Here is a 23,978-nt window from a genome sequence, read left to right as displayed (position 1 = left end):
AGTACAGTTTCTATAGAACAATCATGGAACTTAATGTTAGTGTGAGTTTTATGTGAGCACCTTGGTGAGATCTATAGCCTGGCTTTGGGACTCTGTAGCAGAGTGGCTCTCTCTCAGCTGAGCCACCATCTCCATCAGGTTACGTCTCTTGGCTGCCCTCTCTGCCTCAATCTCGATCTTCCTCCTCCTCCTCCTCCTTTGTCGAGGCGCGGTCAGGCTCAGCGCATCCTCCTGCAACATCAGGTCAACAGTTACACCTGCGTCTGCTTACAGCTGGATCTAGTCATATTATTATTACTGGTAGCAAGCAATTGGCACTGATGTAGATAGCATTGCGGTGTACATAATAATGTATAAACAATTTCAAGCTTAAACCTAACAAGTAAAAAATAAGTTTCTGAAAAATTAATTAGGCTCTAAACTGGCAGAAAAATTATATATACAAATATGTGTGCACAAACACTCACATGAAACTGTGGCGATAGTGTTTTATCCTCACTCCCACTGTAAGCTGTATGGATGCCGGCCATCGTCAGCTCGGCTAGGCTCCGCCTCTGCAGTGGACTCTCGGTCACCGTGGCTACAGCCCCTGTGGTGACCGTGGAGCCGTGCCCTGGCAACAGGTTGCTAGGGAAGTCAAAGATGTGGCGTCTGTTGACAGGCCACTTGCCCTTCAGGACGGCCTCGCAGATGTTATCCATCCTGTTGATCATCAGTCGGTCCTGAGGGGTGAAGACAATGCAGAGAAGTGATTAGGGCTGGGTATCCTTTAAAAAATGACAATACCACTACTAATACCAGTACCCTTAAAGTGACCAATATAGTACTTCATTTGATACATTTTCCCCCAACTTCATACAGTACCCATCATGAGAATAAAAGCATCCAGTTGTTTAAAATACCACAAACCATTCCTCTAATCCAAATGATTTTTACACAAATACATATTGAAAGTTAAAAATGTATATATTGATACTATGCTCGCCTTTACCACTCCAGACTGTATGGGTTGTAGCTGCTGCGGTAGTGGGCCAATGACATATTACATTAAATCAAAGAAAGCTTGGCTGAGAGCAAAACCATAATAAGTCTTTTTTTCTAGATCTGTATACAAACAGGATCGAAGGCAGGTATTGTTTGACTCGAGAAGTTTAGATACTACTTGGTACTAAGTTATTTCAGTCACCCAGCACTAGAGATGGACTATTCTACAAAATGCAGTAATAGTAATATAGGCTTATATCATTAACAACTAATTACAGTTGCTTCTACATTGACATTTTTTCAATCATTGTTAAGCTACTCTCAATGACACTCAACACTTCCTGCACAGATGCTCCACATAAAGCCTTTAAAATGGTGCAAAGGGCATCATTCTTCCCCTTCCTGGGGAACAGTTGTTTTTCTTTATGGAACAATCTGCTTTTTATTGTTTCAGTCTATAAAATATCAGAAAATGTCCCTCAGTTCAAATCAAATTAAATGTATTTGTATAGCCCAATATCACAAATGATACATTTGTCTCAGTGTTTACAGACTGTACAGGTTACAACACCCTCTGTCCGTAGACCCTCGCATCGCACAAGGAAAAACTTCCTAAAGTTCAACTTGAGGACTTTAAATGTCTTGACAAACTACAGTCCAAACCTAAATAATTCACGTTATTACCACAGAGAACGAAGAAAAGCAAATATTTATTTGGCATTTTCGGCTGAAATATTTGACTTATTGATGACCATTATTAAAATGGTTGATTGAGTGTTTAGTTTCATTGACAGGAGCTTAACAGCGATCATAAAAACAGCAGAGTAGAAGCAACTGGCTTTAGCACATGATGACAGGATGATGGTCACCGGGGTTTTATGAGCCACTGGCCTTTATTTGTCTGGCTACTATTTGAGACTCACCTTAGGCCAGAATGAGAAGGCGTAAGCGCGGTCCTGTAAGGCCTGCAGCGCCGAGGTTTCCGGCAGGTCGTCGGGGCAGAAGCCATCTCTGGTTTCATTTTGGGCCGACGTGCTCAGGGACGCGATACTCTCCTCATCAAAGTTCTTCTGCTCTGACGCAGCACTCGCTGTGTAGAGAGGGAAAGACATGTTGCCACTCTATTAGAAAGGGTTTTCAAATCTTTATAAAAAGGGATCCAAATGAATCTTATTCTCTCGCCCCTGGAACTTATTAAAACACTGCCAAGTCATGAGGGGAAACACCCGAAATAGGCCTGTGACAGAGTGTGGTATCAGCCTCAACAGGGAACAACCACCAGGGAAAATAAATGGGATTATACAAAACAAGAGAACAGTTAAAGTAAAATGTTTCAGACATCCATGTTGTGTAAAAGCTACATTTAGAACTTCACGTCATCATCTCTCTGGTAAACCAATTACACTGTGCCCACTGACTCTCACTACCTAGGTAATGTCAATACAATAAACATTCTCCGTACCTTCAGCCTGAGACGATTTCTCTGATTTGTCATCTTCATCCAGCCTCTCTTCCTCCTCCTCCTCCTCCTCTGGGCTTTTCTCTGTGTCAGCTGACTTTGGAGATTTCGGAGACTCTGGGTTCTCCCTCTCCTCTTCGTCTTCCTGCTCTGAAGTCTTGGGGTCTGGTTGTGCTTTAGCAGAGGAGTCGGGATGTTCCAGGAGCTCAGTGGCTGATTCCGTCTGGTCCCTGGGAGAATCAACAGGAGTCAAACTCTTCTCCTCTTCTGTTACTTCTTTGTCATCTGCTGGCTCTGAACTCTTCTCTCCTTCTCCACTCAGCTCATCTTTCTGCTCCACTTGTTCTACTTTTGGCTGGGCCTCCTCCTCTTGCTTCACCTCCTTTCTCGGTGAAGCAGCGATGTCATCTTTCCCTTCTCTGACCTCTCCCTCATTTTCCTTGCTACATGGAATGTCGTTGGCATCTTCTTGCTCCGTTTCCATCTCAATCTTCACCTCCTTCCTTTCTCCCTCCTCCTCTTTAGCTGCATGAACAGCAATTGTGGCTGCAGCTGCGGCACTCGCCAGCTCTGCAGAGGTGAGGAGGGGTGCAGGGGAGCCTTCTGCTGCTCCCATCCCCGCTTTGGTGATCTCTCCTTTGACTCCCATGCCGACCCCAGACACTCTCTGGCTGGTAAATCGCTGGTGGGCATCCAGAAAGGCCAAGGTAGGGTCGTTTAAAATGTGATAATCTGTCCGGCTTACGCCGTGTTTAGAGGCCCCCAGAAGGAGGTCCCGGTCGTGGGACCCACACTCCCACCACTCCGGGAGGTCTGGGGAGGCCTGGCAGAGCTTGAGCCGCTCAGAGAGCAGTGGGTGGGGGAGGACCTGCTCCCGGATGCGCCGGAGCAGCTCGATGCGGTACAGGGTGCGGGAGGCACGCTCCTCTGTGATAGGGTCGATGATCAGGGTTGGGTCTGGAAGTTCTGATGAGGTAAAAAAAAAAAACAGACAGTCCTTAATATTAGACAATTGTACAACTTTTTGAGCCCAAAGTTGTTATTTAAATGACTGAACTGCACAATACACAACGATGAAAAGACCCCTTCCTGCCTTGTAGTAACTTTAGGCACACACACACACACACACACACTTCCTCTCACCTGTATCAGTCTTGACCTGCATTCTGCAGACCCGCTTACACATGGCAATGAATGAATAGTAATATTTTTCCAAACTCTCATCCGTTTTCTTGTCCAGTCGAGCAAAGGCCCTGAACTGTGCCCAATCAAATTTCTGACGCTGGGTGTCAAAGACGACTCCGAAGGTGGACACTACGCGGTAGAAATCAGCCTCCTCACGACGAGTCCATCTGACAAAAGATGTGTGTGAGCAAAGATTTAACTACAAAAAGTAGCATATGATTTGATTAAACTCATATTTAAACGTATTTGTAGGGTGTATTCTTATATATCCATATACAAGCGTTGTAATAATGAGACTTTAAATGGAACACTACCTTTGTCTTCTCTCCTTGTAGTACATGGCTCCATCAGTCATCAGGGAGCTGGCGGTCATCACTGGCGACGCCTCTGGCATGAACTGTGCACCTTTGGCAAAGTAGGCACTTCCTTTAGCCAGATACGGGCCTCCTTCTGTCAAGAACACACCCGCTCCATCTTGGATGTAAGTTGCCCCTCCTCCTGTATCAGTAACCATGCCGATGGCAGGCAAGAAGTCCCTGCGTCGTCGTCTGCGACCATCGGGCCGGTTGAGGGCCTCCTGGCGGAGCTGCTCCCTGCGATTGGAGCGCTGGTATGCTGTGATGAGGCGACGTAGACGGGCAGTCAGAGCTGAGGCGGCTGGCCAATAAAGTCGCTCGTTGGAGCCCAAAGCTCCGCCCACAGCAGACCCACTTTGACCGTTTTCACCTGATTTAGCTACAGCAGAGGAGAGAGGACGGGGAGGAACAAAGTACGGAATCGAATCATCATGGTGTCAATTCAGTACTTGTTTTACATTTTGTCCATTTTCTCATGTGGTAAAGAGCCTGTAATGTTTTTATTAGGCTATGACTGAAAAGCCCAAGGAGCAACTTCACTAAAGGCATAAAACAACAACAGTCGGTCTTGCATCTTATTTTACCTCAGTTCTACATTTTTTTGAGATCAATGCTTTTTTGTAATTGCAGAAGGATTTAAATGGGTTGGTGAGATTGTGCAGGGTTGTATAGGATAATGTTTAAAGAAAATGTCTTCTGTCCATAGAAAATTCACATTTTCACAAAAACTAATTTAATAGAAAATAAAACATTCTGCTTTTACAACACCTTTTTCTCTCTCCCTGTAAATTCAAAGTTTACCTTCGACGTCACCTTCCACAGTGTCATCCAGAGGCGAGTTAGTGAAGTCGTCCATGTCGTCTTTAAAAGGCATTCGTAGTGGCTTGTACTCTGGATCCTCATCCTCACTGTAGAAGGGGGGATACAATCACTTACAATAAGCATATTTCAGAGCAAGTTAAGACACTGGTAAACACAACACAACTTAATTTAAACTGGCAGCTGTTTAAAACAAACTGAAAAAAGGTATTAAAATGTGACAAATCACAGACGGGGCAAGATAGGGGTAGTAGAGAAGCTGCTATCTGGTAAGTGAAGCCTGCTCTTACCCCTCGACGCCATCTGCCATCATGTCGGAGCCCCTCTGCTCCGCAGCGATAGCCTTGGCGTCCGGCATGCCCACCCTCTCCAAGAAAGACAGGGCGGGGTCAGCTCGCATCGAGTTGTACTTCTCATAGCCTGAAGAGGAAAAGATGAAAAGCACAGAAGCTTGGAATCCATGTGTAGAGGCCAGTGGGTACAGTGGGTATAATCAGTCCATGTAGTTTTAGAAAGACAAAAGAAGTTATTGGTCCACACACACTCCTAGAAAGAAGGGTGGAAAAAAGTTCCTCCTAAACAGACATGCTACATAGCCCAATACACACCCTTTCTAACACATTCACAAACCATCCAATATTAAATGGAGTAGACAAAAACAGCAGCAGAAGGGCAGACCCCAGGAGCCAGCTGCTGACAAGACAGACAGGCCGTGTATGTACACTTGCCTCTGTTCTGCGTGTGTGTGTGTGTGTGTGTGTGTGCGTGTGCGTGCTTATCCAAGTGAGCCTGCAGGTGCTCATTTGTGTCAGAGAGAGAAACTGAGAGATAGAAAGATAGAGAGGGAAAGAGAGTGAAGAGGAAAAAGTGTGCGTGTCATGGAGTCTGTGCAAGTGAGCTAGTGGGTGTGAGGAACTGTGTGTGTGTGTGTTTGTCCGTTAGGGGCATTCAAGCAGAACAGATTAGAATGTGCAGATCCTACTGAGACACATAGTGAAGGCGAGAGGAGGGAGGGGAAACATTTTAAGGAACGAGAAGAAAATTCAGAGGAGCAGGTGAGATGAGGGGAAAAGGAGAGAGGATAGGAGAGAAGAGGACCGCCACCATAACAGAACCACACAGCCTCTCCTTCAACCTTTCATTCATCCAGCCTTCAGTCTCTCTCCACATCATTTCAATTAGGAAAGATGTGACGCAATCATCGGGGCCTTTACAGGCCATCACTTTTCGGTGTGTGTGACACATTGTTTGGTGAGCCAGTGTGTGTGTGTGTGTGTGTGTGTGTGTGTGTGCAAAGCTCACTGTGTGTTTGTCTCCCCCATACTCCCCAGGGCCTCCCTAGTAAATGAGGATTATGATTAACTATGGGTGAGCCCTTTTGTATTCCTGTATGTGTGTGTGTCCTAATTGAATCATAGAGGGTGGCAATGATGGGAAAATTATGACAATTATGCCAAATTAATATGAATGAGGGTCTCCATCCCCAGCTTGCAGACACTGGAAGTCACATTTAGTGGCCACCCGAAGATTAACACTTTTCCAAATGATGATCCAAATAACCAGGTCAACAGTTAATGGAGAAAATATTCAGTTATTTTAACCTTGAAATAAGCTTTGTTTTTATTTTGTAACATTAACACCTGTAACAAACTGCAAAGCAGACACTCGTAGCTCGTGGTGAAAGCAGCCATCAATCACACTCCTGATAGCACACTGAGCCTGCCAGCTGCATATCGCTATCGCCATAGCAACACCAATCAACCGGTGGCAGCAGAAGTGGGTGGGATGCGTTTGTGGGTGTGTGTTTGTGCCCTCACCCAGCTTGACTATGATGCGTCTGCGACTGCTCGCGTGATGTTTACTGGGTTGGAAGCCACTGGAGTGTGTCTGAAGGTGCTGACATGTTATCCGTGGGTGTGTGATGTTCATTTTGTATTCACTGTGTACGTGCCTTATGGCTGCCATGTTGGGAGATGTGGATCTGTATGTACAGGAGTTGCGAGTTTCTTACCGTGTTTGAAGACGCCGATGAGCAGGGATTTGTCGGCCTCGCTGTCCCACCAGTCGGCCGGGACTTCAGCGTGGAAAGGCTGGGGAATCCAGATATCCAGCTCACTGTGGCAGAAATAAACACATCAAATCACTGATAATTAAAGTAAACCGTTTGTCCATTTTCAATTTGCTTCAGTTGTGCCAACCAGAGATTAAAATAAACATCCCATATTAGTGTGCAAGCAGAGTTATTTAGTTGCATGTTGTATTATGCACCTTTGATATCCCAAAGTGTCTCCAGGTGATGGATAAACCCAAATATTTCCCCTTCCCCTTTTGAATGAGCAGTAAGTTACCGAAACTACCGGAAAAAGGATGAATAATCTAAACAGGAAGTACTGCTTGCTGGTGTGTTTTGTTGCCATGGAAATGTCAATCTAGAAATAACTGAAAAATGGATCCAAAAAAGAGTGGTGATGCAACAAAATGTAATCACAGTACCAAAATGATGCCTAAATAATGTATTTTCTTCAAAGACATCCCAGTACCAGAAATTCTAGCAGGAAATAGTCAAGTGAAAAACAAGTTTTAAAGAGGATGGAGAAGACTTGGAAAACTGCCTCAATATTCAATTTACTTTGGTAGCAGCCTAAATCTGCTCAAAACAAGAACTGTTTTGTTTGAACACATTTGTTTTCTTCTCTAACTTCACGCCTTTTTACTTGAAGAGGTTACCAACTTTTCTTTTGTGTGTCACAGCTCTCTGTCAATCATTTATTTTATCTTTTTAATTTCTTTAATTAAGAAGCTAAATTAATCAGCATAATTGGGATCAGAATTGATAAGGTCAAAACAGTATCCAACCTGAGGCATGACTATAATACAATAACCCATTTAAGAGGCGCAACATGCAGCTCTATAGCATCAATACATTAGATAGAGTTCATTAAGGAGAAACAGGGCTCTGATGAGCAGAGCTCAAACTGATCACAATGGTTGAAGACTAAACGTTTGAAAATGAAAATAAATCTGGAGGTGTGAAGTTAGAAAGAAGTGAGACCTCTGTAGCACGCTGATCATCTCTGATTGATGCTCCAGGCTATATTAGCTGCTACTAGCACAACACCTGAATCTCCAACTGAACCGTCGCTGTAACGGAGGCGTTTTGACAAGGACAAGGAATACCAAGGCAGAGAATTACAGTACTGTAAAAAGAGGAACATCTAAACTCAGACTATAAGCTATTTTTTTTTTTCAATAAAAAAAAACAAAAAGTCAAAATCAAGTATTTGGTCAACAGAACACATCCTGCATGTAAATGACAAACTGAGAACAGTTATAACGAGAAATGTTTTTGCAAGGTAGATTCTATGTTGTGGCACCAAAAAAAAAAAAAAAGTAATTCTACATTATGGAAAGGAGGAAGAAAATGGTGTTTGCAACTAGTTATGGAGAGAAAGGGTACAATACACAATGGAAGCAGAAAGACAGAGGGTGACAGGAGGAGGCAAGAAACCAGGGAAACAGTCCCTTATCTCTGCAAACAGCAGCATGCCCGGCCTTGGCAACACTCACACATACGCGCCAAGACTGGCATGCTAAATCCCCCTGGCATATGCTGGCACGATGGCACCCCGTATGCTCACGTCTGGCACGCACGCACACGCACACACGATCAACATGAAGTGCACGTGCTCCACATTATAAATGCATTCACATCTGGGTGAAAGGGTGATGAGAGGGGGATGGGAGATGATGAGAGACTAAAGTGGACTGCAGAGAGAAGGGAGAGATGGACAGATGGCAAGAAAAGTGTAGTGCGACAGAGAAAAAGCTGGAGGAAGCAGTGAAGGAGTTGTCAGAATGAGGTGAAGAAAACCGTATAGTTAACCTTCAAATCAACAACCTTGTACTGCAAGGCCTCGTGCCAAATGCTAATAAGCAGGAGCTTGTCAAAATGTGGAAAAAAACCTCTAAATGGGTCAAAACTGAAATAAAAAGCTAATTTTCCCCAGATAAAGTAACTGTGTTGTATCTGTCAGAATAGAAAGAACTCTGCCAAAGAGGCCACTAGAACAGGCAGAAATACACTCTAGTAATAATTCATCACACAACCATATAAATATCCATCTCAACTCACTTTAATGATGCATGAAAGCCTTTCTATTGATTGTAAACACCTAGTAGGATGTATTCAAGGAAACATACTCTGCTGCACAGGGTGGATGAAGTGATTTTTTTGAGTTTAAAATGAATATCAGGTTACATAACTTATGGCCACTTAAGGAGGTCTGGATGAGTTACAAATTCTAATTACAAAATGTTGGATAAATAATGGAGCCATTCTGAGTTTGACAACACAAACGGAAACCACTGGTTTTCTGAGAAGGAAGAATAAAATGGCCTATATTGAAATTGGTCTTCTATAGCGGGGCAAAATGTGGTGAAAGAGACAGGAAGACGAAGACACTGAATGTTTACCAACCTGGAGTCAGCTCCTTCCAGAATACGCTCGGCCTGGTCGCCGATGACTTCCTGCCGCAGATAATACAGCATCCTCACCCTCAGCAGCACCCTGCAGAACAAAGTCAAGTTGGTGAAATGATCCTTTAGGGGAGGTGTCTGGTGTAGTTTAACATAGACAAGATGAACAATTATTATCCTTCAAATACAATCCTCTCATAAAATTAATCTGTAAAAACAAGAATACAGCAGAATATATTTTCTGACTTATTGGTCAAAGTCCTTCATAATGCCTCTGATAGGAGATACTTCCTTAGCAGGGGAGACCTGATAACAATATGCACACTGGACTGACTGGAGGATAAAAAAAAAAAAATCTAAATCTCTTCAGATCATTATTGCCTTTCAGCGGTTTTTTCTACAACTGCTGTCAAATGGATGGTCATCTTCTCTGGATATAAATTACAGATGTTCCTAGTCAGAGTTACTCTTCCAGCATCTCCCACAGTAAAATGAATCACTTCAGTCATGGCTTAAGAATGAGAGTCAGATCTGATCGTGTGACATTGGAAGTGCTGCTGCTATCTGGGAGATCTGCTTCACTGTAAACATTTGTCACCAGATTTGTCACCAGGATTTAATGCCAATAGCAGCGTTTGGGGCAGAACACAGAGGGGGGTTAACCCTTTAAACCCGAACGTGTCGTCGGCGACACATTGCACAAGCGAAACTTTGGATTACCGTAATTACGTCATGGTTTGCGCTATCGAAAAAATTCCAATGGTTTCTGAAAGCTGACTCTGCGCTTTACAGCATATATCGACTCATTACAGTAACTTCACTTACAGCCCTCCCGGAGCCCGCGAGACATCGCCTTTGTTTTGACCGAATACACACACACACACACACACACACACACACAGTGGAGAAACAGACAACACAGCGGAGAAATAGAGCCGGAGAACATAGGATTTAATTCAAATGGAAGCAAGACGGTATGCAAATCAACACTTGTATTGCGTGGTGACTTGTTTAGAACAGTGTACCAAGTCTGTAAGATTGTACTAGGTGTGCAATTGTACTTTATATGCATAAATGTGCGCGTCTTCTTCAAGTAGCCTGCGTCTTAGCAGAGGCTGTTTGCAGGCTTTAGCTGGAGAGGAGGAGGTGTCACCAGAGATCACGAGGTGTCACCAGAGATCACATTCAGGCCTGTAGAGGGAGAAGCTGTGGGGATGCTGGATGATCTGGTGATGCTGTCAGACACAGAAGCCCCTCACCACATCATCAAAGATGGCAGACTGAGGCAGAGCCCGATGATGGAGTCCCTCAACCACCCCAGGTGTCCAACCCCTTCTCGATATGGGAAACCCAGCACCAGGTGACATTTATTCCCACTTTGATGCTGCAGTTTACAAACTCCTCTCTGAATACACAAACAAGAATGCAGCCAAAAGCCTGGAGAGAAGGAGCAAGTTCATCTGCACTGAAATAACTCAAGAAATCCACAGGCATGTTGCTGTACATGTCAGTTTTGGACCTGCAGAAAGATGAGCAACTTTTGGTGTAAGCAAACCATTTTCCATGTGTCATTCCCTGCCACTGTCATGTCCCCAGACTGTACAGGACAGTTCATGGCCATTTGATCTAATCTTCATCTGAGTGACCCAGAGAAAAATGATCAGAAGAAGGGCACCGAGGATTGTGACCACCTCCACCGGGTCAGACCTCTCATGGAAATGATATGCATGAACTGTAAGGCCATCGACCACCCAAGACAGCACCTTGCAGTGGACAAGAGGATGGTTGGTACCAAGGCCAGGCTCAGCATCAAGCAGTACATGAAGGCCAAGCCAACAAAGTGGGGGCTGAAGTTTTTTGTGCCTGCTGTCATGAACGGCTACACCATCGACTTCAAACTCTGAACTCTGCAAGAGGAGCACTGCCTGGAAGTGTGAGGACTGTGATGTGGGCCTGTGTCTGCAGCCAGACAGGAACCGTCACTGGCAGTACCACCAAGACCTCTGCATGTGAAGGGACACTCAGAGTAGAGAATTACCCTGTGTGGGGAAAAACAACTGGACATATTTTCCATTTTATGGCCTGTTTTTGCAGATTTAAGAGTAAAAGACTCTCAACCTTTACTGGAAATAGTTGTATACATTTCAAACTTCAAATGTAATATGTTAAATCTCTTATTCGTGTACAATTGCAGTGTTCTTTGTTCACTAAACCACTAAACTCAAATTCCGTTTTTGGCTTAGGTGTTAAAGGGTTAAAGGGGAGGCGTTGAGTGGGAGGAGCGGAGAGAAAAAGAATTGAAAAGACAGAGCGGAGATGGAAGGGAGGGAACAGAAAGTTTGGAGAGGACGGAGAAGACGGGGGAAGGGTATAAAGACCGTCACTTGCAACTCATTCTGCAGTGTGTGTGTTTGTGCATCAATGGCATCACAAGTTGCAGTGTGTGTGTTTGTTGGCAGGCTGTGTGAGCTCATCCATCAATGTGCCAGGCCTGATTAGCCACACAACGCTGTGCTCCAGCCTAGCAGATGGCACCACATAATCACCCCCAAGTGTGTGTGTGTGTGTGTGTGTGTGTGTGTGTGTGTACGTCTTTTACCCACTTCCAACAGGTCTGCCTGCCTAGCACCTGGCCTGGCACACGGCCAGACACACACACAAACAAACAAACTTCCCCCCAGAAGAAAAAAAATCTTGGAATTGAAGCATATCTCCCTGACAACAGGAGAGAGAGCTGACCACAGAGCATACAAGTGTGTGTGTGTGTGTGTGTGGTGGTGTGTGTGTGGGAAAACGGGGAGGCTGCTGCATCCGTTAAAGTTGTGTGTACAGTTGTAGAGCAAGTCTCAAACCATCACACCTGCCACTTTTATCCATGTAATGGTTTTACAGCCACGGCTCGTTCAACATTAGTTTGGTATCCATCAACAATTCCACTATGTGAACAACTATTTACCTATAATCCTTTCATAAACCGTTAATGGCCGCTACACATTTTTAAGCAATATATTGGACACTGCCATGGGGTTTTAGGTGAGTCAGAGTGTGTGACAGAGAAAGGCCTACTTGTTACAGTGATGTTTCAGGTGTCTCTTGTAGCTGTCCTCTTGCAGTAAGTGGTCAGGATTGCAGCTGGCCAGCCAATCAGCTCTTGGAGTCTGTGGAGCCGGGGCCGCTGGCTTCCCCTTTTTGCCCTTCCTGCCTCGAGGGACTGGGGTAGAGAGACCTGGAGAGAGAGGGACAGAGATACAAGGAGCTCAGACAACAGTCAGGGGCTTCTACAAATGAGTCTGTAAACCTTCAAACATTTCCACAACATGTTCCAAAACATGGCCAGCAGAATAGCTGGGTTCAGTTATCTAAATGAGGAAGCACTGACTGGGATAAGGCCTCAGTATCAAAGCACAATAGTGCAGGAAACGTGGCAGCATCCAAAAATGGCATTAAATGTCTGGTCAGATTACATGTTTACTGCAAACATCTTATTTGGATGAGGTTCTTGTGCAGATTCTTTTTCTTAGACATTTGTAAACTTTGGCTTGTTTTCGTGAATATAACAACATTTTAATTCTCCAAGTAAGATTAAGTATCTCAGCATTGAAGAATGGTTGTGTTATACCAACACTCACAGAAGTTAAAAGTGTCAAGAATTGCAAGTTGTAGCAATAAAACAGAGGGATGTGACTAATGACAGAGCACAAGACGAGCACTCTGTTCAAACAGGACTGAAACTGCATCACAGTACCGTATTTTCCGGACTATAAGGCGCACTTAAAAGCCTTTAATTTTCTCAAAAAGCGACAGTGCGCCTTATAATCCGGAGCGCTTTATATATGGATTAATTCTGGTTGTGGTTACTGATCACGAAGCGATTTTGTGTGGTACACGGCGCTCTGTCAAAATGTTTTAGTACGACTTTGGTAAACTACAAAGCCACACCGCTTGCAGCATTACGGCTACCGTAGTCCGCGTCGCGGAGTAATACATACTGTGCTTCACCATAATATTACAGTGTGTGTGTGTATAAGGACCCCAAAATGGCACCTGTCAAGAGACACGCTTACGACGCGGACTTCAAACTCAAGGCTATCAGTCACGCAGTAGAACATGGGAATAGAGCAGCTGCGAGAGAATTCAACATTAATGAATCAATGGTACGGAAGTGGAGGAAGCAAGAAGATGACCTGCGCCAAGTAAAGAAGACCATTTCGCGGTATCAGAGTGTTTTTTTTACGTGTTACAACTGAACAAGGTTGGGAGTTATTGTGAATACGCTCATTAACGTTTGAACAATGTTGAGAGTTATTGTGAACACGTTTAATAAAGTTTGACTGACTGACTTATCTGACTGTTTTGTTTCGCTTAATGCGCCTTATAGTCCGGTGCGCTTTATATATGAAAAAAGATCGAAAATAGACCATTCATTGACAGTGCGCCTTATAATCCAGTGCGCTCTATAGTGCGGAAAATACGGTAATCGTTTTCTTTTAGGTGACCAACTCACTTGGGCCTCAACACCCTGGTATTACTCCAATTACCACCCAACTGTACTGCCTACTTTCTCACCCACCCATCAGCTCTAGAAGGGGGAACTCCTCTGCAATTAAAACGTTATAAGAACAATGTCACTTTAAAGTTACAATATTAGTCCATCATCAGCTCAGTCATTCTCAGACTTAACATGTTGGTAGAGTCCCACATAGCAGTGGGTTTGTGAGTATATACAGTGTGTCAACAGTTTACAGTGTGTGTGTTACCGGAGTGGTTGGTTAACGTCTTGGTAGTCCCGTCTTCACTTGGCGTGATCAGGTCCCAGATGAAGCTCTTGATATTCTCGTCTCCACGGTAATGCAGCAGGCAGTAGGCCAGGAGAGCTCTGCAGATTTTTTCCACATCGGCCTCCTTCAGGGGGCGCTTGAAGCGACCATGAGCCAGGATGTCACTCCACCTACCCCAACTAGAGACAGACATGGAGAAAAAAGGAAGGAACATCAAATATTTTTATATACAATATCCGTTTAACATTACACAGCATTGTCACATATGTGGAAAAAATAATTCAACATTTTGAAAAGAGGCAGCTGGCATAGTGTTAGCCATCCTTTGGACGAAGAAATGTAATTAAGCGGGTGAAATTTGTTTGAATAAATAAAGTGCTGAAAATTAACCTGGTTATCTGCTATACTTAGATAGAGGTTTTAAACTGAAATTTGAACGTTTCCTATACTAAAATGTGGAGTTGCAACGATGTCCATCCCAGATTTTCAAACGTTTTATGGACCAAACTATTCATCTGGAAAATAATCGGTAGTTGCAGGCCAACTAAAGTGTTATACATTTTACCAGTCTGTACTTGACTGCTACTGTCAGCCTAACTAGTGCCACCCAGGCTCTGTCTGTGTGTTCATGGAGAGTAAGCGCTGCTATGGTGGACAGCATCCCTAATACTGTCTTGTTGTCGACTACATTCTTTCCACTGCTGCTTTCAAATCTTCACTGAACCATGAGAATCAGTCTTACTCTGAATGATGATTTTAGACAGGGGGAAATGGTGGACGAGGGTGAGTGAGTGAGAGAGAGCTGGATGATGGGAAAAGACAACAGAGCACTGAGCAGAGAGGACAGGCCTAGTCAGACAGTGTGTTTTTCTGTCCTACAGCCTCAGGCCACAAGACTAGACTGTAACAATAACAACGCTGACATCTCACTAGCACCAGTGTTCCCACACACACACAAGTCAGCCATGAAAATGGTTATAGACCCGATTATCGCAGTCTGTGGTAAGTGTGTCAATCTGCCTGTGTGTGCAGTATAATGTACTTGTATCCGTTTCTATTTCTCTCTATGCATTAAATGCAATTATATGCATCATCTATAGGCTTTTCCTGAAGAGAATTTTAAAGTTTTAAATCAGGATTTTGCGAAGAATGGGAAAAACAGTGGGCCTAAAAAGTGCATTACTGTGGACTCTCTTTTTAAAAGGTGTGTGACATTAGTCAAGTGTGTGTATGTCAGCGCCATGCTCTCCAATGTCCCTGCGTGTGCACTACAATTGGCATGCTTGGTGTATACAAGTGTGTATGTGTGAATGAGTGTGTTTAACGGCACCTCTGATTAGGCCGTGTGTTGATGGCCTTGAGTGTAAGGATTTGTCTACTAAATCACACCATGTGCAGGTCTGCGTCCATTAACTTGTGTGCTCTTTAATACACAAACATTAGCTGAGTAATGAACTCAGCCCACCAGCATGACTCCACATCCACCACAACCTAATTAGATTTATTCTCTTCTATTGAATTGTCGACTTCAGTGAGGGTTTTTTAATGTTGTACTTTTAACATTCATACATGCTCCCTGGAGAAGTACCTTAACATGTTGTATGAAGGTTTTAATTATTTTCTTTGTCCTTTGATTTTACCTTAATATGCGTTATCTTTGCATATTTAAAACAGAATAGTTCAACCGTTTTGGGAAACAAGCATATGGTCTCACACACACACTTTATGCTAAGGTAAGCTAACTGTCTCCTGGCTGTAGCTTCATATTTAGGAGACAGAAATGTGGTATTAATCTTATCCACCAACGCCCAGCAAAAAAACAAAAGCAAATAAGTTTCCCCAACTGTTGACCCAATCTATTCCTTTTCCTGTAAACAGAGCACTCATTTCAATTTATTATTTCATTCAATCATTTATGTATTTGAACTAGGGCTGTCGAATTAGCGCGTTAATTTTGATTAATTAATCACAGAAAAAATAACGTGAAAAGATTTACGCAGCTTAATCGCGGTCTTAGATGCCCCCCCCCCCCCCTTGACTTTTTACGTCACCAACGCAGCGCGGCCACAGCAGCCTCGTCAACATGATGAAGCGGATGAGAAAACGTTACTTGGCCCAGTGAATAGAAAGTTTACATTTAATAAACTCCCGGATGTAACTGTTGATGTTCTGTGCGATTCCTGCAGCAAAGAATGTTCGAACCATCGGAGAACTTCAAGCCTGAAATATCACTTCAACGCAAAGCACTTAGCAGCTAGCTCGGAGCTAGCTAGCACCGCCGCTGATGCTAAAGTGAGCGACCCGTCTCGTCATCTCTCGATCAGACGCAGCATGAGTCGATCTACCTGAGACACATTAACAACTCCATCAGGAAATGTATTACAATGGACTGCAGGTGGTAGAGGACAGGGGGCTAACGGAGGCTTTACAGATGGCGTCACATGACACAACTTTTAAACATATTGTTTATTGTGCAATGAAAGATGTTATGCCAGATTTTAAATTGCACTTTATGTCAAACTGTTGGTCTGTGTTGTCTAAGATAATTGTGTAAAACAAGATATTGGAGAAAACGTATTGAAATAAAAGACATGTTGACCAGTTTATAATGCTGCTCATTGATTCACTCATCTTCCAAAATCTATTTGAATATTTTGAAATGCTTCTCACAGCAAATATTGATATGCGATTAATTTAGATTAATTAATCAATCCCAAAGCTTGTAATTAATTCGCCCTAATTAAACAAATTATATTTTCCCTTTTTGTTGCATTATATTGTCTGTGACAGAAGTCTGAAAAAAATAAAACACTTTTCATGAAAGATTCCATGTCTTAAGTAGCCATTTTTGTAAATAAGCCAGTGATCAACATTGTTTTTGAGTAGGAAACACGACTGACCCGTAGACCAGCAGGTTCTTCTCCACTCTGAAGCACTCAGATCGGGGGTAGCCCTGAGTTTTGTCTTGGGGCCGTCGTGGTTTGGATGAGGGTTTGCTCGGTTCGTCGTCTTCGCTTTCCAACTCGGAGAACTCGAGCATCTCGTCCTCTTTGGCACTGCTGAAGTGCCGGGTTTGCTTCCTCACCCTCGGCGTGTCAATCACCAGCGTGTTCTGGAGACAAATTCAATGAAAATATTTATTCTGTGTACTTTTATAGTCTAGATGAAATTTTTATTATTTACTAAGAACCTGGTTACAATTACAGGTGGCCTGAAATCCATCAACAACAATATGCAAAGCACCTTCTGCTTTATTCCTGTGAAGTGGCCCATTTGTACACATCTATTACATTCTGACATCTATGACTTCTATGATAAGTGTGAACCTCATGGCATCTTCTGTACGAATTCTGAATAATTGGATATTTGGTCCTGTGTTTCACTCCTGATGCTGAGAACATTTCTTCCCAGCTCAAACAAACAGGCATTAATTATGTTCCTAATGAATTACATTTTTGTTCAATTAATTAGATTTTTTCCCCTCGCAATACCATTAATATGCGCAAACAGGGTAGTAGTTAGCTCCACAATTATCACAGAGCTCTGCAGTCATTTCCATTTTAACATCACAATAAGAAATCCCAGGGGAGCCGCCCGTATTCATGCTCGTAGAGCTGGATTAAGTGTTCCAGTGGAGGGCCCTTCACAAGAGAGGCAGCGAGGGAGGGGAGAGAAGAAACCAGGAGGGACAAATACAAAAAGTGAACAAATATAGAAAGGGAAGGAGAGCAAGAAAATAAAGAAGCCTGTTAGCAGAGCACTATATGTGTGTGTAAGAATGCAAGAAAGCTTGTGTATCCGTGTGTATGTGAGCACTAGTCTAAGTGATATCTCTATACCCTCCAGGCATCTGCGCTCCGTTAAGTGGAGCTAAGCAGCTTACTCTCTCTCGCTCAAACACACACATGAGAGCAGGGAAAACATGGGTAATTAAGGAAGAGAGGAGATTCCCAACTGTCAATATTAATCTCTCTCTCTCTCTCTCTCTCTCTCTCTGCTTCCCTCCTGATCTTTCCACCTCTCCCTCCTCCTCATAGCTTGTGGTGATAGCAATGTCTACTTACCACTGCTAGTCCCCCTTTCTATAAGGGGACACCACCAAGTGTGTGTTCGTGAGACATAAGTATTTAGAAGCACATTATTCTGGCTCCATTTGGGCATGTTTGAGGGTGGGTCTCACATTGCAGGAACTTCTGTTTACAGTATGAATGTTTGGTTGTGTGTAGTACCCGTCCATTCATGGCGTCCAGGTCAAGCTCAGCCTTCTTGGCCCACTTCTGCCAGAAGTCTGGATCCTCCAAAGAAATGTCTGTTCGGTTACCTGCTGCAACAAAACTGGCCTGCAGACAAGGAGAACATGTTGGTGAATGGGAGGTAAACACACATTACAAACTTTACATGCAGTGTGAATAGATTATATGAGATCTTTTTTAAAAAAAAGGAGCAGATTTCAGTGTTCAGTTTTTACCTTGGCAAAGGTAGAGCCCTTGCCCTCAGACTCTATAGTGATGGTGTGGGTTCGTCTCTGGAGGATCTGGTCGATGTCTTCCTCACAGAATTTTGATCCTTCATCTTCCTCGTCCATTAGAGCTCCGTACGCTCCCTTTCTCAGCAGGTCCTCAATCTCCTTCTTGGACAACTGCTGGACCTGGAGCAGACAACATTTAGTGTTATTATTTAGTGAGCAAACAAAAACATATTTTAGCTGAACTATCAATTTAGTTTATTTTGTGTCTGTAAGGTATCAGGTGCCATGTTGTGCTCTCCAACAAGAGCTCAAGCATGAACCCAAAGAATTGTCTGAAAACATGGAGTGAGTGACACGTGTCCAGCATATGGACTCGTCTTCTGACCCATGGCACACTAAGCTGAAACACATGCAAGAAAGATCAATCTGAAGCCATCCACGGGATATTGGATGCGTGTGTGTGATTTGTCTCACCCCGCTGTTGGCGTTCTCTCGTCCACTCATGCTCTGGAGCACGGCCTTGTCCAGTCCCAGCTTCAGACTGGCCTTGTCAAACATCTCCCTCTCGTAGCTGTTCCTGGTGATCAGGCGGTAGATCTTGACTGCCTTGGACTGGCCAATACGATGACACCTGGCCTGGGCCTGGAGGAGCACGCATTCAGAAACATTGTTCTACTTACTCTTCTATTCAGTCCACAGGAGTATATTCAGCTGGGCATGTGAGCTTACAGCAGAGGACTAATGATATGGTCCAGTGAAGCAGAGCTAAATGTGGCTGGCAGTCATTACATCCAGCAGACACTCTGAAGCCCATACTTGCCACCCTGAAGCTGGTGAGGACTCTGTTTGGTTCATACCTGCAGGTCATTCTGAGGGTTCCAGTCAGAGTCAAAGATAATGCAGGTATCTGCTGCAGTCAGGTTGATGCCGAGCCCTCCAGCTCTCGTGCACAGCAGGAAGACAAAACGGTCCGAGTCAGGTCTGGAGAAGCGGTCGATGGCGGCCTGCCGCAGGTTACCACGAACTCTGCCATCTATACGTTCATAAGGATACCTGCACAGAGTGGGAATTATTTTGAGTTACATCATTCCCAGAAAAGTCAACACTAAGAGTCACAACTTCTCTCTGGCTGATCACATCACGGCAATTTCAGGAGTTGCGTTCTCCCAGTTACATCATCATGTCAAATGAATAAATCAAGATTATTACATTTATAGTTTTAAGACTAGAATGATTATAGTCTTAATGATCATTTTTATTATCGTTAAGTTGCTGGGTGAATCAGGAAACCATTAACATTCCCACCAGTTTCCTGAAGACCAAGGTGATGTTATTAATGCTCTGTTTTGTCTGATGAACAGTCCCAAACAGAAGATATTCAGGAGCCAAAATCAGGACACCACTACACCTTGCACATCTTAAAAGGAAATTTTCATTTGTCTCCATTCTCACCGTTTCTGGATGAGGTAGTCCTCCAGGATGTCCAGACAGCGGACCATCTGACTGAACACCAGGACTCTGTGCCCGCCCGCCTTCAGTTTGGGCAGCAGCTTGTCAATGAGCACTAGCTTGCCAGCAGCCTGGACCATGGCTTGGAGGGCCATGTCCGGCATGTCTGCCCTGCCACCATGGGAGTCCCTGAACTCCTCTGCGATCTTCTCTTCCGCTCCTGGACAAATGAAAAACATTGAAACTCATCAGGAAACAAAGAAAAATGATTTTGGAACATTTAAAGTTTGGTTACTTAAATTCATTTTTGTTAGCGCAGGGGTGTCAAAACAAATTTTAGTTCAAGGGCCACATAAAGGCCAATTTGATCTCAAGTGGGCCGGACCAGTAAAATCACAGCATATAAATAACGACAACTCCAAATTCTTCCCTTCGTTTTAGTGTAAAAAAAAGTACAAGTACATACTGAAAATGTCTATCTTTTTTACAAAACATTATGAACAACCTGAAATTTCTTAAGAAAAAAAGGTGCAATTTCTACAATATTAAGCTTCAGTTTATCATTTACACATGTGTGTTACAACTTACAGATCACAGTGTATCTACAAAGGCACAAAACATTTCGTCACAGGTATCTGGATAGATAGATACAGAGGGAAATTTAGAAACAGTATTTTACTTTATGATCAAAACAACTAATTTTTACACTTTGCAAAGTCATCCCGTGGGCCGGATTGGACCTTCTGGCGGGCCGGTATTGGCCCGCATGTTTGACACCCGTGTGTTATCGTGTGTTTATACCATTAATGAGGTAGGGGTGGTTGCAGCATTTCCTCAGCTCCATCATGGTGTTGAGGAGGTTGGGAACGCCAGCTCCGCCGCCTCCTCCGCCTCCTCCGCCACCTCCTCCGCCACCTCCTCCGCCTCCTGTGCCTCCTTTGGACAGGAAAGTGAAATTCTTCTCAAGAATGGCCCGGTAGTATTTCTTCTGCATGTTGGTCAGCTCCACCTAAAAACAACAAGAGTTGATGCAATTAATTTTTCCATTTCTGAAACATGACCATTTCCAACACAGAATTTTAAAGATTCTGGCAGACACTGACAGTATGGAGGCTTAGTTTGACAGGTGAATTGGAAACATCACCAGAATAGAGAAGATTTCAGACATCAGTCCTACCTCAATGATGGTCTCCTCCTTCGGGGCCAGGTTCTTCTCCACATCCTCCTTCAGTCTTCTCAACATCATGGGCTTTAGAATGGCCTGCAGTTTCTGAACCTGAGACGCACAGAAGCTAAGTTAGTACTTCATTCAGAGTAGGAACCTTATGAAGTTGGAAGTTGAAAAAGACGTTCCCCCCTCTTATGAATTGTTCATTTACCTGTTCTTCAGTCTTTAGGTCTCCAAATTCAGTCATGAATGTCAGTTCAGAAGGGAATCGCTCGGGTTCCAGGAAGTTGAGTAAGCTGAAGAGCTCCTCCACGGTGTTCTGGAGAGGAGTTCCTGTCAACAGAACTTTGTGCTCCTGGAGGAAAGATATCGGGATCATTTGTCCAAATTCAAGTTTCTACTTTGAAAAACTACAAAAATCTCAAGTAGAATTAGAAAGACCATGTGCTACACTTAAAGTAGGATGTGATACATTATGGCTGCCCCTCTTAGTCGATTACACGAGTAATCTGTTGATTTGGTCTTGGTTGACTAAGATGTCTTTAGTAGTTTATCACGTCTCTAGTGAACAAGATTTGAAGTGGTGCTTTTGCGTGACACTTTGTGGGAAAACTCAGCAATACAGATCTTTTCATTAAATCAACAAACCAATTAGTTCACGTGATCGTACTAAAGAATTTCTTGAGTCGAAGACAGGCCTAGTGATATATGGATAACTGATTGCGAGAACAAGCCTCTTTCTAACTCCTGCCCTGGCCTCCACTCACCATGTCCATCATTTTGAGTCCTTCCAGTAGTTTGCAGTTTCGGTTTTTGAGGCGGTGGGCTTCGTCTATCACCACACAGCGCCAAGGCACGCTGCGAAGCTCCGGACAGTCAGTCAGAATCATCTCAAAGGTCGTTATCACGGCGTGGAAGTGGTACACTCCCTTTATTATCTTACCCTGGAGGGGTGAAGAAAGAAAGATGTTTAACAAAGGGGAAAGAATGAAGGTCATTAAGAGTGATCTATATCGTCTTTGTAAGTAATTCCTTTATTATTTTACACCGTTGATCTGGGAGGGAAACAGTTTTCACTTTCTGGTCTTATGGCTTTCACTGCATTTTTTAAAAATACAAATAAACTTGTGCGACAAAACATTTTCCACTGGTTTTCTTCACTCGTATCAGGTCAAATACACAACAAAACACCCCTTTAAAATATAGCCATCTAAAACATGGCAGAAATAAACAATATTGACCAGAAGTGTCCCGTGCAGCTGTTATATGTCCCTTCTGTATGTAGTGAAGCAGGCAGTACAGGAGAAAAGAACACATCGTCCATTGCGACCTTGAGGATTACCTCAACCAGGATTAGGAACAAGCAGCTAGCAAGGACACCACTACTACAGCTTATTTTCTTCACCGGCTCACTGTGGCATAGGTTACACTGAGAGACTGAGATGTCTGCAGCATTGTACAATAAGAGCTTACAGTATATGGCTTACAGCTAGAGGAGTGTGAAGAGCTTACACAGCAGAGGAGCACTGTCCATCCCTAGCTGGCTGAACATTTCCCCTGACAGAAGAGGTGTTCAGATCTGCTGACGGTCTCACACAGCCGCATCTACTGTGCAGCTACATCGCCCTAGTTATTTCTCTGCTGCTAACAGGATGTATGCCAGTAATCCTTGTTTAGTTCTCTAGTCCATTTCTAATTTACTACAATTTATGTCGGCGGAGCTTCCATCTAGGCTGCAGAAATTATCAGAAAATTACACTTTTGTCAAATATAGAAATATGTATAAAGAAAGCCTGGATAAGACATTTATAAGTTAGAAAATTCTTGAAACACCTTAAAGAAATTAAACATCACCACTATTGTTGATCAAGCTAAAATGAGACTAGATAGCACATAGAGCTATGCTCTTGTAGCACTAAGTTAAGTAGCCTTTTTACCTATGGCCATGCATTCTTTTGCCATTTGAAAAAGGTTTTTCAGTTTTATATTCCTCTTAGTACTTTTATGACAAAAACATTTTATTTTTTACATACAAGGGCAGATTAGGTGTTTACCTGTGCGTCTCTGTGGTACATCTCGTAGGCCTGGATGGTCTTACGGCTGGCCTGGCTGCCGTGGTAGACAACGGCGTTGAGCTCGGTCCAGGTCCTGAACTCTCTCTCCCAGTTGGGGATGGTGGAGAGGGGGGCAATGACCAGAAATGGCCCCTCAATGCCCTTCTTGAAAACCTCAGAGAGGAATGTAATGGACTGGATGGTCTTTCCTAGACCCATCTCATCAGCCAAGATACAGTTACGTCTGTGGAGGACAGATGATGTGGACAGAGTGAATGAGAGGATAAAAACAGAAAGATCCGTGTTTTACATTTGTATTTCAGTGTCACTAAAGTAGTAAACACAACAATGCCAACATCCCAGATTCCACAGACTAGTTGAACTGTGGCCCTGATGTAAACCTCCAAAACATTTACATGTGCTTCCATAACCTTAAACGATCTTTCCCTGTTGTTTTTTAATGCTGCTTTACCGTGGGGGATGAGGCTGTCTGTTTTACCACGCCAGTGATCTAATGTAAAAAATGTGCAAGACAAGTTGGAAAATGATGTCATACTCAGAGACTTGATGGGATTACTTAATTTTTTCCCAGGCCTGAAATATACCTCTGATACTTCCATGATATTCCACAAAATCCATGACAAACAGTAAGACTAGGGGCACATGAACAGAACAATGTGCATGTACTCAGACTTAAGTTCAACTACAATCTTTATTTGTGCTACTGGATGAAGATGTTGGTCTCCAGACTCTTGTGGTCCTATCAGAGCACACATTTCATT

General features: G+C 43.5%; 1 protein-coding gene across 2 annotated transcripts in view; it reads right to left on the bottom strand.

Moving 5' to 3' along the window:
- chd7 (chromodomain helicase DNA binding protein 7) overlaps positions 1–23,978 on the bottom strand; it is a 72,822-nt gene that overhangs the window by 4,928 nt on the left and 43,916 nt on the right. For both annotated transcript variants that reach the window (XM_029452895.1, XM_029452896.1), the window contains exons 13-35: positions 23,197–23,440; positions 21,910–22,086; positions 21,354–21,497; positions 21,152–21,250; positions 20,776–20,983; positions 19,978–20,194; positions 19,383–19,578; positions 19,000–19,167; positions 18,526–18,705; positions 18,287–18,397; positions 16,958–17,169; positions 14,037–14,236; positions 12,346–12,505; positions 9,281–9,370; positions 6,815–6,918; positions 5,094–5,223; positions 4,786–4,892; positions 3,943–4,363; positions 3,587–3,795; positions 2,447–3,409; positions 1,908–2,074; positions 468–722; positions 61–231 (exon numbers count right to left, since the gene is read on the bottom strand). In XM_029452895.1, coding sequence (XP_029308755.1) covers positions 61–231; positions 468–722; positions 1,908–2,074; positions 2,447–3,409; positions 3,587–3,795; positions 3,943–4,363; positions 4,786–4,892; positions 5,094–5,223; positions 6,815–6,918; positions 9,281–9,370; positions 12,346–12,505; positions 14,037–14,236; positions 16,958–17,169; positions 18,287–18,397; positions 18,526–18,705; positions 19,000–19,167; positions 19,383–19,578; positions 19,978–20,194; positions 20,776–20,983; positions 21,152–21,250; positions 21,354–21,497; positions 21,910–22,086; positions 23,197–23,440 — 4,933 coding nt within the window. The remainder of the gene's footprint in view (positions 1–60; positions 232–467; positions 723–1,907; positions 2,075–2,446; positions 3,410–3,586; positions 3,796–3,942; positions 4,364–4,785; positions 4,893–5,093; positions 5,224–6,814; positions 6,919–9,280; positions 9,371–12,345; positions 12,506–14,036; positions 14,237–16,957; positions 17,170–18,286; positions 18,398–18,525; positions 18,706–18,999; positions 19,168–19,382; positions 19,579–19,977; positions 20,195–20,775; positions 20,984–21,151; positions 21,251–21,353; positions 21,498–21,909; positions 22,087–23,196; positions 23,441–23,978) is intronic.

The sequence above is a fragment of the Cottoperca gobio genome, chromosome 17 (genome assembly GCF_900634415.1).
Source record: "Cottoperca gobio chromosome 17, fCotGob3.1, whole genome shotgun sequence".
Taxonomy (NCBI): domain Eukaryota; kingdom Metazoa; phylum Chordata; class Actinopteri; order Perciformes; family Bovichtidae; genus Cottoperca; species Cottoperca gobio.
This window is presented reverse-complemented; position numbering and strand designations above follow the sequence as displayed.